Consider the following 16,234-nt stretch of genomic DNA (forward strand, 5'->3'; position numbering starts at 1 on the left):
TAGCTAATGAAATCAAATCAGGTTTTATTTATATAACACATTTTTAAAACGATTTTTGGACGAGCCAAAGTGCTGTATGTAAAATAATTACCTTACAGTAAGGACACAATATAGTAAATACAACAGCACAGATTGTGCAGGTCCTCAGACCTTCTGTCCTTAGACCCTGTGTCCTTAGACCCTCACAACGTACAAGGAAACACTTCCAGAGAAAACCCACAGTTTAAAGGGAACATGGGAGAAACCTCAGGGAGAGCAACAGAGGAGGGATCCCTCTCCCAGGACGGACAGACGTGCAATAGATGCCGTGTGAAAATCGAAGAGATAATACATTTTAAATGCATGTGTCTGTAATAAGAAGATGAATCCACGAGGATGTCAGCTACAATCCTGTGGGAGCCATCAGGGAAGCAGCATGACGAGACCCAAGGCAGGACCGTAGAGACAGGTTCAGCCATGACTTAATCCAGAACTCAGGATAGAGGATCCAGGACACAGGACTACAGCAAGAGGATCAGCCTCGACTCAGGATCCCGGCGTAGATATAGACACAAAAGAAAAAGAACATTTGGGGGAGGCTGGGTTCATCGGAACATGCAAATACACAGACAGGCACTCGCAGGGAGCAAGGTCCCCACTGGGGTCTCAGTTGGAATTGGGGAGAGATAAGGAGGTACGCTGTGACTACGGCATAACACTCCCCGGCCTTGAATAAGGACCCCTCTGCTAACCTGTTTCCCTCCAATAAAACCTCGTGAGGTCATGGAGGGAAAAGGTTTTGGATAAAGAAAAAATAGAAAGAGTAGTAATAACCTTAGTTTTAAATATAAGATCCAAGTTTTTAGGATTTAAGTGAAAGAGCAAGAACCAAAATGTAGGTGAAGAGGCACAGCGTATCTGCGTCAAAGCACTCTCATTAGGTCATTCTATCAACTATAAGCTTTATCAAAAGGAAGGTCTTAAGCGTACTCTTGAAACGGATAGGCTGTCGGCCGCCCGAACACAAACTGGAAGCTGATTCCACAAAAGTGGAGCTTGATAAGAAAAGGCTAGAAGGCCAGGGAGAAGAAGTGAGTTGTAAGTGTTGATTTAAAACCCCCAGGGTCTGGGCCGACCTCACATGGAGGGGCAGAGTGTTCCAGAGCCTGGGCCCGCTTCTGCCAAGGGTTTTAAGCCTGGTCTTGGGCACTATCAACAGCAGCTGGTCAGCCGACCTTAAGGCTCTGGCTGGGGTGTAGCGCTGGAGGAGTTCGGCTATATAGGCCGGAGCCAGCCCATTTAGGGCTTTGAAAACAAAGGAGTTTAAAATCTATTCTGAACCGAACTGGAAGCCAGTGTAGTGAGGCCAGAATTGGGGTGATGTGTTTGTGCTAATGAATGTTTCCATGCTGAACAACGGCAACATGACAACGTTTTCATTAGGCGCTTTCACACCGCAGTACTTTTACCACTTTAGTTCCGATAGTTCCGAAATGTTGCGTTCACACCAAAAGAACCTTTTTCACCCCCTTTTCCGAGAGAAAAACTAGAGAGCAGGTACTTTCATGGGAGAAAAAGGTTCCTATGTCTGATTGGCTGGGCGGATTGCAAACCACGCCCCGTAAAACTCCCAAAAAGTTTTGTGAAGCCGCCATTTTATTATCCTCGCATTATTAGCATTAGCCCAGCGCAGAAACGCAGAGAGACTAACACAAAAGAAAACATGGGAGCGGTGGAGATGAGGAGGTTCTGGCGATTTACTCGGAAGGCTTCAGTAGAAGCTGCTGGGAGTCCCAGCAGCTTCGACTGAAGCCAGTCCCCAACTCCGGGGACTTCCGGCCAGGGGCTTTGGGCGGCAGTATACGCCGTGAAGTGGTTTGCGGCCTGCCAGTAAACCCAAAGCAGAAGAAGAAGAAGAAGTGACGTCAGCGGCTCATTTGCCTAATCCTCCCTCAGGGACTTATTCCGGTGTGAACGCGATCTGTACTTAGTTCATGAGAACTAAAGAGTTCTCAGGAACCTTTGTGGGAAAAGTACTGCGGTGTGAAAGCGCCTGTTGGTCCTGACGTTTCCATTGGTCCCTCTTCTTTAGAGAAGACCAGGAAATGATGGATACACGGATCGTGTTCAAATCAATAGGCACGCAATGACTCTAAAGAATAATGATCACGCACCAAACACACATTCAGACTAAAGGAACCAGCTGTTTGGAAAATGAGAGAAGTAGAAAGTACAAGTATTTGAGTTCAACATGTGAGAAGTAGAAAGTACAGGTATTTGAGTTCAACATGTAAGAAGTAGAAAGTACAGGTATTTGTGTTCAACATGTGAGAAGTAGAAAGTACAAGTATTTGAATTCAACATGTAAGAAGTAGAAAGTACAAGTATTTGAGTTCAACATGTAAGAAGTAGAAAGTACAGGTATTTGAGTTCAACATGTAAGAAGTAGAAAGTACAGGTATTTGTGTTCAACATGTAAGAAGTAGAAAGTACAGGTATTTGTGTTCAACATGTAAGAAGTAGAAAGTACAAGTATTTGAGTTCAACATGTAAGAAGTAGAAAGTACAGGTATTTGAGTTCAACATGTAAGAAGTAGAAAGTACAGGTATTTGAGTTCAACATGTAAGAAGTAGAAAGTACAGGTATTTGAGTTCAACATGTAAGAAGTAGAAAGTACAGGTATTTGAGTTCAACATGTAAGAAGTAGAAAGTACAGGTATTTGTGTTCAACATGTAAGAAGTAGAAAGTACAGGTATTTGTGTTCAACATGTAAGAAGTAGAAAGTACAGGTATTTGTGTTCAACATGTAAGAAGTAGAAAGTACAGGTATTTGGGTTCAACATGTAAGAAGTAGAAAGTACAGGTATTTGTGTTCAAGATGTAAGAAGTAGAAAGTACAGGTATTTGGGTTCAACATGTAAGAAGTAGAAAGTACAGGTATTTGTGTTCAACATGTAAGAAGTAGAAAGTACAGGTATTTGGGTTCAACATGTAAGAAGTAGAAAGTACAGGTATTTGAGTTCAACATGTAAGAAGTAGAAAGTACAGGTATTTGGGTTCAAGATGTAAGAAGTAGAAAGTACAGGTATTTGTGTTCAACATGTAAGAAGTAGAAAGTACAGGTATTTGTGTTCAACATGTGAGAAGTAGAAAGTACAGGTATTTGGGTTCAACATGTAAGAAGTAGAAAGTACAGGTATTTGGGTTCAAGATGTAAGAAGTAGAAAGTACAGGTATTTGGGTTCAACATGTGAGAAGTAGAAAGTACAAGTATTTGAATTCAACATGTAAGAAGTAGAAAGTACAAGTATTTGAGTTCAACATGTAAGAAGTAGAAAGTACAGGTATTTGAGTTCAACATGTAAGAAGTAGAAAGTACAGGTATTTGTGTTCAACATGTAAGAAGTAGAAAGTACAAGTATTTGAGTTCAACATGTAAGAAGTAGAAAGTACAGGTATTTGAGTTCAACATGTAAGAAGTAGAAAGTACAGGTATTTGGGTTCAAGATGTAAGAAGTAGAAAGTACAGGTATTTGGGTTCAACATGTGAGAAGTAGAAAGTACAAGTATTTGAATTCAACATGTAAGAAGTAGAAAGTACAAGTATTTGAGTTCAACATGTAAGAAGTAGAAAGTACAGGTATTTGAGTTCAACATGTAAGAAGTAGAAAGTACAGGTATTTGTGTTCAACATGTAAGAAGTAGAAAGTACAAGTATTTGAGTTCAACATGTAAGAAGTAGAAAGTACAGGTATTTGAGTTCAACATGTAAGAAGTAGAAAGTACAGGTATTTGAGTTCAACATGTAAGAAGTAGAAAGTACAGGTATTTGAGTTCAACATGTAAGAAGTAGAAAGTACAGGTATTTGAGTTCAACATGTAAGAAGTAGAAAGTACAGGTATTTGTGTTCAACATGTAAGAAGTAGAAAGTACAGGTATTTGAGTTCAACATGTAAGAAGTAGAAAGTACAGGTATTTGAGTTCAACATGTAAGAAGTAGAAAGTACAGGTATTTGTGTTCAACATGTAAGAAGTAGAAAGTACAGGTATTTGTGTTCAACATGTAAGAAGTAGAAAGTACAGGTATTTGGGTTCAACATGTAAGAAGTAGAAAGTACAGGTATTTGGGTTCAACATGTAAGAAGTAGAAAGTACAGGTATTTGTGTTCAAGATGTAAGAAGTAGAAAGTACAGGTATTTGGGTTCAACATGTAAGAAGTAGAAAGTACAGGTATTTGTGTTCAACATGTAAGAAGTAGAAAGTACAGGTATTTGGGTTCAACATGTAAGAAGTAGAAAGTACAGGTATTTGAGTTCAACATGTAAGAAGTAGAAAGTACAGGTATTTGGGTTCAAGATGTAAGAAGTAGAAAGTACAGGTATTTGTGTTCAACATGTAAGAAGTAGAAAGTACAGGTATTTGTGTTCAACATGTGAGAAGTAGAAAGTACAGGTATTTGGGTTCAACATGTAAGAAGTAGAAAGTACAGGTATTTGGGTTCAAGATGTAAGAAGTAGAAAGTACAGGTATTTGGGTTCAACATGTAAGAAGTAGAAAGTACAGGTATTTGTGTTCAACATGTGAGAAGTAGAAAGTACAGGTATTTGGGTTCAACATGTAAGAAGTAGAAAGTACAGGTATTTGGGTTCAACATGTAAGAAGTAGAAAGTACAGGTATTTGTGTTCAACATGTAAGAAGTAGAAAGTACAGGTATTTGGGTTCAACATGTAAGAAGTAGAAAGTACAGGTATTTGAGTTCAACATGTAAGAAGTAGAAAGTACAGGTATTTGAGTTCAACATGTAAGAAGTAGAAAGTACAGGTATTTGGGTTCAACATGTAAGAAGTAGAAAGTACAGGTATTTGAGTTCAACATGTAAGAAGTAGAAAGTACAGGTATTTGAGTTCAACATGTAAGAAGTAGAAAGTACAGGTATTTGGGTTCAACATGTAAGAAGTAGAAAGTACAGGTATTTGGGTTCAACATGTAAGAAGTAGAAAGTACAGGTATTTGAGTTCAACATGTAAGAAGTAGAAAGTACAGGTATTTGGGTTCAACATCTAAGAAGTAGAAAGTACAGGTATTTGAGTTCAACATGTAAGAAGTAGAAAGTACAGGTATTTGGGTTCAACATGTGAGAAGTAGAAAGTACAGGTATTTGGGTTCAACATGTAAGAAGTAGAAAGTACAGGTATTTGAGTTCAACATGTAAGAAGTAGAAAGTACAGGTATTTGGGTTCAACATCTAAGAAGTAGAAAGTACAGGTATTTGGGTTCAACATGTAAGAAGTAGAAAGTACAGGTATTTGGGTTCAACATCTAAGAAGTAGAAAGTACAGGTATTTGAGTTCAACATGTAAGAAGTAGAAAGTACAGGTATTTGGGTTCAACATGTAAGAAGTAGAAAGTACAGGTATTTGGGTTCAACATGTAAGAAGTAGAAAGTACAGGTATTTGGGTTCAAGATGTAAGAAGTAGAAAGTACAGGTATTTGGGTTCAACATGTAAGAAGTAGAAAGTACAGGTATTTGTGTTCAACATGTAAGAAGTAGAAAGTACAGGTATTTGTGTTCAACATGTAAGAAGTAGAAAGTACAGGTATTTGTGTTCAACATGTAAGAAGTAGAAAGTACAGGTATTTGTGTTCAACATGTAAGAAGTAGAAAGTACAGGTATTTGTGTTCAACATGTAAGAAGTAGAAAGTACAGGTATTTGTGTTCAACATGTAAGAAGTAGAAAGTACAGGTATTTGTGTTCAACATGTAAGAAGTAGAAAGTACAGGTATTTGAGTTCAACATGTAAGAAGTAGAAAGTACAGGTATTTGGGTTCAACATGTAAGAAGTAGAAAGTACAGGTATTTGGGTTCAACATGTAAGAAGTAGAAAGTACAGGTATTTGGGTTCAACATGTGAGAAGTAGAAAGTACAGGTATTAGTGTTCAACATGTAAGAAGTAGAAAGTACAGGTATTTGTGTTCAACATGTAAGAAGTAGAAAGTACAGGTATTTGAGTTCAACATGTATACGTAGAAAGTAATCAGAAAAATAAGTAGTGGAGTAAAGTACTGATACCAGAAACATGTACTTAAGTACAGAAACCAAGTATTTGTACTCCACTACCTCCCACCTCTGTTATCAGTGAAGGTGACCCCTGCACCTCCGTCCTCAGAAACAGATTTACAGCTCAGTCCAGTCTGTCTGTGGGAGGCTTTTATTTAGAAAATGATGCATCAGGAGCAGGAACAGAGCTGCAGAAAGCCAGTTCCTCTTCCTCAAATCCTCTCAGTTAAATGATAAGATGGAATATGTATCTGGCAATGAGGGAAAACATGGAAAGTTAGAAATCAGAATTTGTCCCAGAACCGAGGAAATGTACATTTAATAAACAAAGGAGACAAAGTTAAAATAAAATGAGTAGAGTAAGGAGCAGCCTTATCAAATTAACTTAAAGGTCACCTATCGTGCTATTTGTAGGCAAAGGATAGGTCTCAGATATATAAAAAACACGTCTATGAAGTGTTTTGCTCCAAACACCAAACAGATCATTCTAGCCATGCCTCATATCCCTCTGTTTCACTTCCTGTTTCTAAAGTGCTGATTTGGGGATAAAGCTTTGAAGAGGAGGGTCTGAGCTCATGTGGGACCCGGCAGCTACTGTCTAAACTAAATGCTGCCGTGATGAAACTCCATATCATATACGGATGAAAAGAGAGAGGGTTTTAAAAAGTGCATTTTGCATGGTAGGTTCCTTTAACTTCTGTAATAATAATACATGGGATTTTTATAGCACTTTTCCTAATGCTCAAAGACGCTTAGAAAGCAGACATTATGTTAGTTAGCCTAAAAAGGGCCTGAATTATAGACAAAATCCCAATGAGGGTTCTGTGAAAATGTCTAAAATGGAAAATAATATGTATTTAATTTGGGTTATAATAAATCTCATTCGTGTTTTAATTTTGTATTTCAGTAACAGCTTCAAGAAGACGCAGCCGCTCGGTCTGCTGATCAAGATCGACGACAAGAGGGAGCAATACGCACACGCTGTGGAGGTATACACACACACACACACACACACACACACACACACACACACACACACACACACACACACACACACACACACACACACACACACACACACACACACAACACACACACAAACTACAAAAAACACTGTTAAGGTGTATTGCGGTAGAATAGGACACCTGAGACTTGACATTGGTCACAATGTAAAGTTGGATTTAAAAAAAAAAAAGGTGTTTTAATATTTAGAGGGGAAGAGGGTACGTGAAGAAGAGGGGACACATGTTGATGTAGAAGAGACATGAAGAAGAGGGGACACATGTTGATGTAGAAGAGACATGAAGAAGAGGGGACACATGTTGATGTAGAAGAGACATGAAGAAGAGGGGACACATGTTGATGTAGAAGAGACATGAAGAAGAGGGGACACATGTTGATGAAGAAGAGACATGAAGAAGAGGGGACACATGTTGATGTAGAAGAGACGTGAAGAAGAGGGGACACATGTTGATGTAGAAGAGACATGAAGAAGAGGGGACACATGTTGATGTAGAAGAGACATGAAGAAGAGGGGAAACATGTTGATGTAGAAGAGACATGGAGAAGAGGGGACACATGTTGCTGTAGAAGAGACATGAAGAAGAGGGGACACATGTTGATGTAGAAGAGACATGAAGAAGAGGGGACACATGTTGATGTAGAAGAGACATGAAGAAGAGGGGACACATGTTGATGTAGAAGAGACATGAAGAAGAGGGGACACATGTTGATGAAGAAGAGACATGAAGAAGAGGGGACACATGTTGATGTAGAAGAGACATGAAGAAGAGGGGACACATGTTGATGTAGAAGAGACATGGAGAAGAGGGGACACATGTTGATGTAGAAGAGACATGAAGAAGAGGGGACACATGTTGATGTAGAAGAGACATGAAGAAGAGGGGAAACATGTTGATGTAGAAGAGACATGAAGAAGAGGGGACACATGTTGATGTAGAAGAGACATGGAGAAGAGGGGACACATGTTGATGTAGAAGAGACGTGAAGAAGAGGGGACACATGTTGATGTAGAAGAGACATGAAGAAGAGGGGACACATGTTGATGTAGAAGAGACATGAAGAAGAGGGGACACATGTTGATGTAGAAGAGACATGAAGAAGAGGGGACACATGTTGATGTAGAAGAGACATGGAGAAGAGGGGACACATGTTGATGTAGAAGAGACATGAAGAAGAGAGGACACATGTTGATGTAGAAGAGACATGAAGAAGAGGGGACACATGTTGATGTAGAAGAGACATGAAGAAGAGGGGACACATGTTGATGTAGAAGAGACATGGAGAAGAGGGGACACATGTTGATGTAGAAGAGACATGAAGAAGAGGGGACACATGTTGATGTAGAAGAGACATGAAGAAGAGGGGACACATGTTGATGTAGAAGAGACATGCAGAAGAGGGGACATGTGTTGATGTAGAAGAGACATGAAGAAGAGGGGACACATGTTGATGTAGAAGAGACATGAAGAAGAGGGGACACATGTTGATGTAGAAGAGACATGAAGAAGAGGGGACACATGTTGATGTAGAAGAGACATGAAGAAGTGCATTTTGCATGATAGGTGACCTTTAATGCTAAGCTAACTAGCTGCTTGTTAGCTCCAGGTCTTGTTTTAAAGAGCGCATACGTCCCACTGCTCCTCTGCTGTGTCCGCTCTCTCATGACCTCTTGGTGACTCTCTTTGTTTTGACACCAGCTGAAGTTAAAGAGCAGCTCTGACCCTTTTTGTGCCGAGGTCACAGGTCTGTCTGTGCAGCACCTGGGCGACGACAGCAGCTCTGTTTTTATTTCTGACAGATATACGACGTGTGACAACCGCCTTATTTTTACCTCTCTGTCCCCTGTTATTTATGTTGTACTCCTCACCTCAGACTGAGATAACAGGGGAACTCTTTTAGAAAGGTGTTAATATTATCAGTGGAGAGTAAATACAAGTGCAATAAAATACATTTTGATAAAGTTTTAATGCTTGTATTATAGAAAGTTTAATATATCTTAAATATATAATAATAACACCACATTCAGAAGTACGTATTAGCCCTCCGTACATCCAGAAGTTAGCATTATTCTGAGACATTTTATTACGTAACCCCAAGAAATTACGATGTTGTCACATGACAGCTTTCCGGTTCTCTAAACCCCAGTTTGTGTTGTTTGTGTTGCAGAACTCCCAGGAGGCGAGGGCAGTGAAGGCATCACTGAGCGACTTACCTGGCTCACCTGAGGTCGTTTCCTCCAAGAAGAACCTGTTTGAGGCCGGAGAGACTTGGAGTCCCAGCAGGGGGGCCAGTTGCAAGGTGAGAAAACACTCAAAGAAAACACCACTTCCTGCTACAACAGGAAGTACTTGATTAACCCGGGTCGAATTGTCAATTTAGTTTTGAGTGAAATGACCAGGAAGAATCGAAGTGGCAGCCATGATGAGAGCTGTTCGAATTCTCTAGATGGTAGGAAAGGAACTTTGAAACTTCCTTTATAACCTCCTTTCGTTTAGGAATCACTGGACCTTCCTTTACGAAATGAAAAGAGAAAATGCTGCCCCACAATGCCTTGCGGCGGCAGCCATGACCATTCAGAGAAACAACCGTAGTTGTAGTTTCATCACGGCAGACGCACATTAATAACGTCATAAATACGTTGGATAGTGTCAGTATAGTCCAGGGGTGGCCAACCAGTCAGAGGTTAAGAGCCACATCAAACACACAGTCACTGATACCGCTTGTTTCAGTTTTTTGTTTTCTGGAGACAAGATTTCAACCACGTCACTGATGCATCTTTGTGGCATTGGGATATATATTTTGTCAATCCTCTGGAGCAGAGAGAGGAGCTTATTGTTATTGATTAATGCATCAGTGTTTCTTAGGGTCAAAAACAATAAACTCACAACTTAAAATGAAAGCGTTTAGTTTATTTAATAAAAGAGCACATGTTCAATGTGAAAAGTGACAGTAGTTATAGATTATTTGCAATTTGGTGCTATATATATATTTAAAAAAAATATATATATATATATTTTTTTTAAACACCTTGAATTTCAGGGGGGGGCGCGGGGCTCTGTTGGCGGGGCGCAGCGCCCCTCCAAGACAATGGTAGGGGAAACACTGGATAGTGTTTAATCAACGATAGGTTTCCCCCCCTCAAAGGTGATTGGTTCACTGCATCACAGGTATTATTGTGATTGGCTCTTGGGCCACATCAAAATTAGACGCGCTGTCATCCTCTCATACTGACTCCTGACACCACACATACACACGTAGGGAGAGCCGGGACGAAAGTAACACGGGACGAAAGTAACACGGGACGAAAGTAACACGGGACGAAAGTAACACGGGACGAAAGTAACACGGGACGAAAGTAACACGGGACGAAAGTAACACGGGACGAAAGTAACACGGGACGAAAGTAACACGGGACGAAAGTAACGGAGCGATTTTATCTGAGCCCAAACAACTTTGACCGGCCAAATTACGTCAGAATTATCAGCATTCAATACTTAACAGACCTACTAAATATCAGGTTTAACTGTCAGGAGTAGCTAGTGCTGTCACGATACCAACATTTTGGTTTCGATACCAAGTCAAGAATTGCGATTCCGATTATTTTTCGATACTTTGATTTAAAAAAGGGAAACAGTCTTAAATGTAATTGTTGTGCTTTATTTCACACCAGAACCAGAACACAAACGTTTAAACAATGACAACGATAAATAAAATAAATGACAAGAATTCGTATCAAATACAATTAATACATGTCTTACAGACAGGCCTCGTGGTGTCCGTAGGCTTGCCCTCACTGTCAGAGATATAGCTAAAATACATCGCTTCTGGAGTCTTTTTTGTCAACAAGCCGAGACGCAGCGGTCGCTGCACTCCCACTTGCAGCCATGCTTCTCGTTTTCTCACATGCTCTGGCAGCTAGCGCGTGGCCGAGAGAGGGGAGGCACTTGAGCGTGCTTGAGAGGGGCGGGACTGCAGGCACGGCTGCAGTGCAGGGAGTGGAAGCAGAGCGCTGAACACACACGGCTCTTATTAAAACAGCGCTTTCTCACCGGAGTACTTTCCCCCGTCATTCTTAAAGTACCGATACTAATGAAACGGAGGAATCGTAACGTTTTTAACGGCAGGGTATCGCGGTACCTTTCAAGTATCGGTACACCGTGCAACACTTGTCAGGAGTCAGTGTCTCTCCCCCAAACTCACACAATTCGATATGAACTGAAGAGCCGCATGGAACTAGGCAAAGAGCCGCATGCGGCTCGAGAGCCGCAGGTTGGCCACCCCTGGTATAGTCGGATTCTCAGAGCATAATGGTCGTCTTTTCCTCATTCCTTATGATTTCTCCTAGTTTAAGGAATAGTGGTTAGGAAAAGACGATAGGAGCCTATTTTTTGACCATTCTACTGCAACCTCACTTCAACAGGAAGTACCTGCTTTCCTCAAAACCCCAAGAGAAAGGGACTCAAAGTGGGTCCTGTCATAAATGAATGGCATTAAACACCAGAAACAGTGATGTGAATTTGCAGAAAGTAACACAAAAACCCAACGTAATTTCACCAGAATTGTACTGTTTTTTCAACAACAAAAAAAAGGTCTAAATTAAATATATTCAACGCTGATTTTTTTACCCAAAAATATAGGGTTTAGTTGCACATAATGCAGTTCTGGTTAGAGACACATGAATGCTTTTACTCCTATTTAGAACATGGAGTGGTGGTGCACTACAGCCTCTTGTGGCTGGAATAAGTATTACAACTACAATGAAAGATGTTTTTACATGACAAAAGTTAAAATAAATGGAAAGAAAATCTCACCTTTCCATTATTCATAAAGACTGGAGGGAATCAGACTTAAAAAATGTATTGGTTTGATTGATTTTTTTGTCTTAATTTGCCTCTCAGGGCTTCCGTACAGACCATAAAACTGACAACATGGCAATTAATTTGAGCTAATTTACTCCAAAAAAAACCTCCAGCAGATTAGAAACTCGCCAAAATAATTCTAGCACATTTTGATATTGATTGAAGCAGTTCATTAACAAATCAATTAATCTATTGTATTTATTTTCTGTGCATCAGGACACTGAGGGGTTGAAGGTGGGCGTGGCCAATCGGATCACCCAGTGGGTGAAGGGGCCGACGGACGGCAGCAGAACATCGCTTAAACCCGCAGTAAGTCAGAAACACTACCTTATTATGACGCACTAAGTCCTTACGTTATATACTAAGTCTTTATCTTCAGGCATTAAAGGGGACCTATCATGCAAAATGCACGTTTTGATGTCTTTTATACATAACTATGTGTCCCCGGTGTGTCGGGGAACTCACGCAGCGTCAGAAAATAAAACCCTCTCTCTTTTCCTCCGTACCCAAATCTCTAAAAACGGGGAACAACGGAGCTGATCCAGATTTGCGTCCGATATGACGTAATATCTGAAATGTGGACCCACGGGCCAATCAGAAAGTTGCTCTCAGAAACAATGCCCGTCTGTTTTGGATGTAATATGGTCGGTGTTTACATTAGCATCGCTAACACTCAGAGCTAACCTGTACTGGAGAGCATGTGTGTGAAGAAGCAGGAAGTAAAAAGGAACTCACCTTGTGGTATAACCGGCAAGAGAGAAAGCCTTTGAGCTCCAGACTGTTTCAGAGAGAATCCTTGATGATCCATGATATGGCGTTTCATCACGGCAGCATTTAGTTTAGACAGTAGCTGCCGGGTCTCGCATGAGCTCCGCCCCCTCCTCTTTAAAGCTTTATCCCCAAATCAGCACTTTAGAATCAGGAAGTGAAATAGAGGGATATGAGGCGTGGCTAGAATGATCTGTTTGGTGTTTGGAGCAAAACACTTCATAGACGTGTTTTTTATATATATTTTTATATATCTGAGACCTATGCTGTTGCCTACAAATAGCATGATAAGTGACCTTTAAGTCCCTTTTTGACATACTAAGTCATTATTTTGGATACTAAGCTATTGTTTGATTTAATAAGTCATTATTTGAGATAAAAACTCATTATTTGGACATACTTATTATCTTCAGATATAACGAACTTTTTTTTAGGTACAAAGTCATTATTTTGAAGTCCTCAATTTCAAGATAAGATAAGTACATTCAGATGCTAATAGTTTTACTTCAGTTGGATCCCGAGTGCAGAATTTTTACATATTTGTACTTCAGTAAAACAACTTCCCCCACTGACTGTCCGTGGTGAGTTCAGGAGCAGCTGCACAGTTAGTTAATGTGAGGTTTCCCTCTTGTGGAGAAACTGGATATAACCTAATTATCAATTATTAATGATTGATTATTGATTAATCTGTCAGGACGTGAGGCCCGGAGATGTGATGCAGAAAAAAAACATGTGGGAGATTATCGGAGACTCTACAGGGAGACCAGGACAAAGTGCTAAGGTACACACACACACACACACACACACACACACACACACACACACACACACACACACACACACACACACACACACACACACACACACACACACACACACGATTTTTATAAAATTGTAATAGTCTAACGATGTCTATATTGTATTTCTATGTGCTGATTTCCTCCCTCATACCTTTACAATTACGTATTTAGACTATTGTGATGTATTGTTTTAAAACTGGATTAACTAACTTTCTGTATTTTACGATCAGAAAACTACAGCTAGTTTAGACTCTTAAAGAAAATAAAACAATGCTTACTGTATGACATTGCAAGTAATGGTAGACTTACTTTTTAAGACTAAATCTTTTTTTTAAATTATTTCTTCTAGCTATTTTTTTTTTATTGACACATTTATGGATCGATTTGACATTTTATTGATAACATTTTTAGAAAACTGTATCTGTGTTTATAGTATGTGAAGTACTCAGATCTTGTACTTCAGTAAAAGTAGAAGTACTCAGATCTTGTACTTCAGTAAAAGTAGAAGTACTCAGATCTTGTGCTTGAGTAAAAGTAGAAGTACTCAGATCTTGTACTTGAGTAAAAGTAGAAGTAATCAGATCTTGTACTTCAGTAAAAGTAGAAGTACTCAGATCTTGTACTTGAGTAAAAGTAGAAGTACTCAGATCTTGTACTTGAGTAAAAGTAGAAGTACTCAGATCTTGTACTTCAGTAAAAGTAGCAGTAATCAGATCTTGTACTTGAGTAAAAGTAGAAGTACTCAGATCTTGTACTTCAGTAAAAGTAGAAGTAATCAGATCTTGTACTTAGTAAAAGTAGAAGTACTCAGATCTTGTACTTCAGTAAAAGTAGAAGTACTCAGATCTTGTACTTCAGTAAAAGTAGAAGTACTCAGATCTTGTACTTGAGTAAAAGTAGAAGTACTCAGATCTTGTACTTCAGTAAAAGTAGAAGTACTCAGATGTTGTGCTTGAGTAAAAGTAGAAGTACTCAGATCTTGTACTTGAGTAAAAGTAGAAGTAATCAGATCTTGTACTTCAGTAAAAGTAGAAGTACTCAGATGTTGTTATTGAGTAAAAGTAGAAGTACTCAGATCTGGACTTGAGTAAAAGTAGAAGTACTCAGATCTTGTACTTCAGTAAAAGTAGAAGTACTCAGATGTTGTTATTGAGTAAAAGTAGAAGTACTCTGATCTTGTACTTGAGTAAAAGTAGAAGTACTCAGATCTGGACTTGAGTAAAAGTAGAAGTACTCAGATCTTGCACTTAAGTAAAAGGAGAAGTACTCAGATCTTGTACTTGAGTAAAAGTAGAAGTACTCAGATCTGGACTTGAGTAAAAGTAGAAGTACTCAGATATTGTACTTGAGTAAAAGTAGAAGTACTCAGATATTGTACTCGAGTAAAAGTAGAAGTACTCAGATATTGTACTTGAGTAAAAGTAGAAGTTCTCAGATCTTGTTCTTGAGTAAAAGTAGAAGTACTCAGATCTTGTACTTGAGTAACAGTAGAAGTACTCAGATCTTGTACTTGAGTAACAGTAGAAGTACTCAGATCTTGTACTTGAGTAAAAGTAGAAGTACTCAGATATTGTACTTGAGTAAAAGTAGAAGTACTCAGATATTGTACTCGAGTAAAAGTAGAAGTACTCAGATATTGTACTTGAGTAAAAGTAGAAGTTCTCAGATCTTGTTCTTGAGTAAAAGTAGAAGTACTCAGATCTTGTACTTGAGTAACAGTAGAAGTACTCAGATCTTGTACTTGAGTAACAGTAGAAGTACTCAGATCTTGTAATTGAGTAAAAGTAGAAGTACTCAGATCTTGTACTTGAGTAACAGTAGAAGTACTCAGATCTTGTACTTCAGTAAAAGTAGAAGTACTCAGATCTTGTAATTGAGTAAAAGTAGAAGTACTCAGATATTGTACTAGAGTAAAAGTAGAAGTACTCAGATCTTGTTCTTTAATAAATGTATTGGAGTAAAAGTACACCATTTACCTAGAAGTAGAATAAAATGGAAATACTCAAGTACCTCAGAATTGTATTTAAGTAGAGTACTTAAGTAAAGTAAATGTACTTAGTTACTTCCCACCTCTGGTCTGCATGAGATAGAGTCTTAAAAAGACTAAAGTTGAGTTGTTTGTATCAAAAATGACGTCACACATTTAGGATTGTTATCTGCTGAAGATTGTATGTCCGTTTTCTTTCCTTTCTTTGTGTCTATATGATGATTTCTGGAAACATAAGAAAGTCTTTGTATCCGTCCAGGGCTCAGCAGCTGGTAAAAAGTACAAATTTGTCGTCACTGGTCACGGAAAATATGAGAAGATCCCCGTGGACGAGGATGGAGAAGAGTTTGCTGACGGAGAAGACGGTGAGACACAAACGCTTGTTTCCCAACATGTGAAAACTTCTTTATATGAAAAATGATATCAATGCTCTGTGGGGCTCAATGTGTTCTTAAAGACATCCCTTACACATTCTTTATTTTATAATTCTTTATTTATATTATGTTGTAATTATATTTGTATTAATCTATCAAATAATCTTTCCATAACACCAAATATATTTTTTCTATATACATAAAATAAAGACAATCCAGTATTTATTGTAATGAAAGCTGTTATATTTTGAATATGAATAAATTAAATTAAAATACATAAAATAAAATATATGTTTTTAAATGTATGTATTTTTTCAATTAATTTATCTAAATTTTCTAAATGTTTTATATATTTAATTATTTCAAAATTAATTATT

The 16,234-nt window shown here is 38.7% G+C and overlaps 1 protein-coding gene across 1 annotated transcript in view; it reads left to right on the top strand.

Moving 5' to 3' along the window:
* lsp1a (lymphocyte specific protein 1 a) overlaps positions 1–16,234 on the top strand; it is a 39,622-nt gene that overhangs the window by 18,237 nt on the left and 5,151 nt on the right. Inside the window, exons 8-12 of the mRNA XM_034223160.1 lie at positions 6,954–7,035; positions 9,236–9,367; positions 12,145–12,237; positions 13,391–13,477; positions 15,743–15,848. Of these exons, the coding sequence (XP_034079051.1) occupies positions 6,954–7,035; positions 9,236–9,367; positions 12,145–12,237; positions 13,391–13,477; positions 15,743–15,848 (500 nt within the window). The remainder of the gene's footprint in view (positions 1–6,953; positions 7,036–9,235; positions 9,368–12,144; positions 12,238–13,390; positions 13,478–15,742; positions 15,849–16,234) is intronic.

Source organism: Gymnodraco acuticeps, unplaced genomic scaffold (assembly GCF_902827175.1).
Source record: "Gymnodraco acuticeps unplaced genomic scaffold, fGymAcu1.1, whole genome shotgun sequence".
NCBI classification, from domain to species: domain Eukaryota; kingdom Metazoa; phylum Chordata; class Actinopteri; order Perciformes; family Bathydraconidae; genus Gymnodraco; species Gymnodraco acuticeps.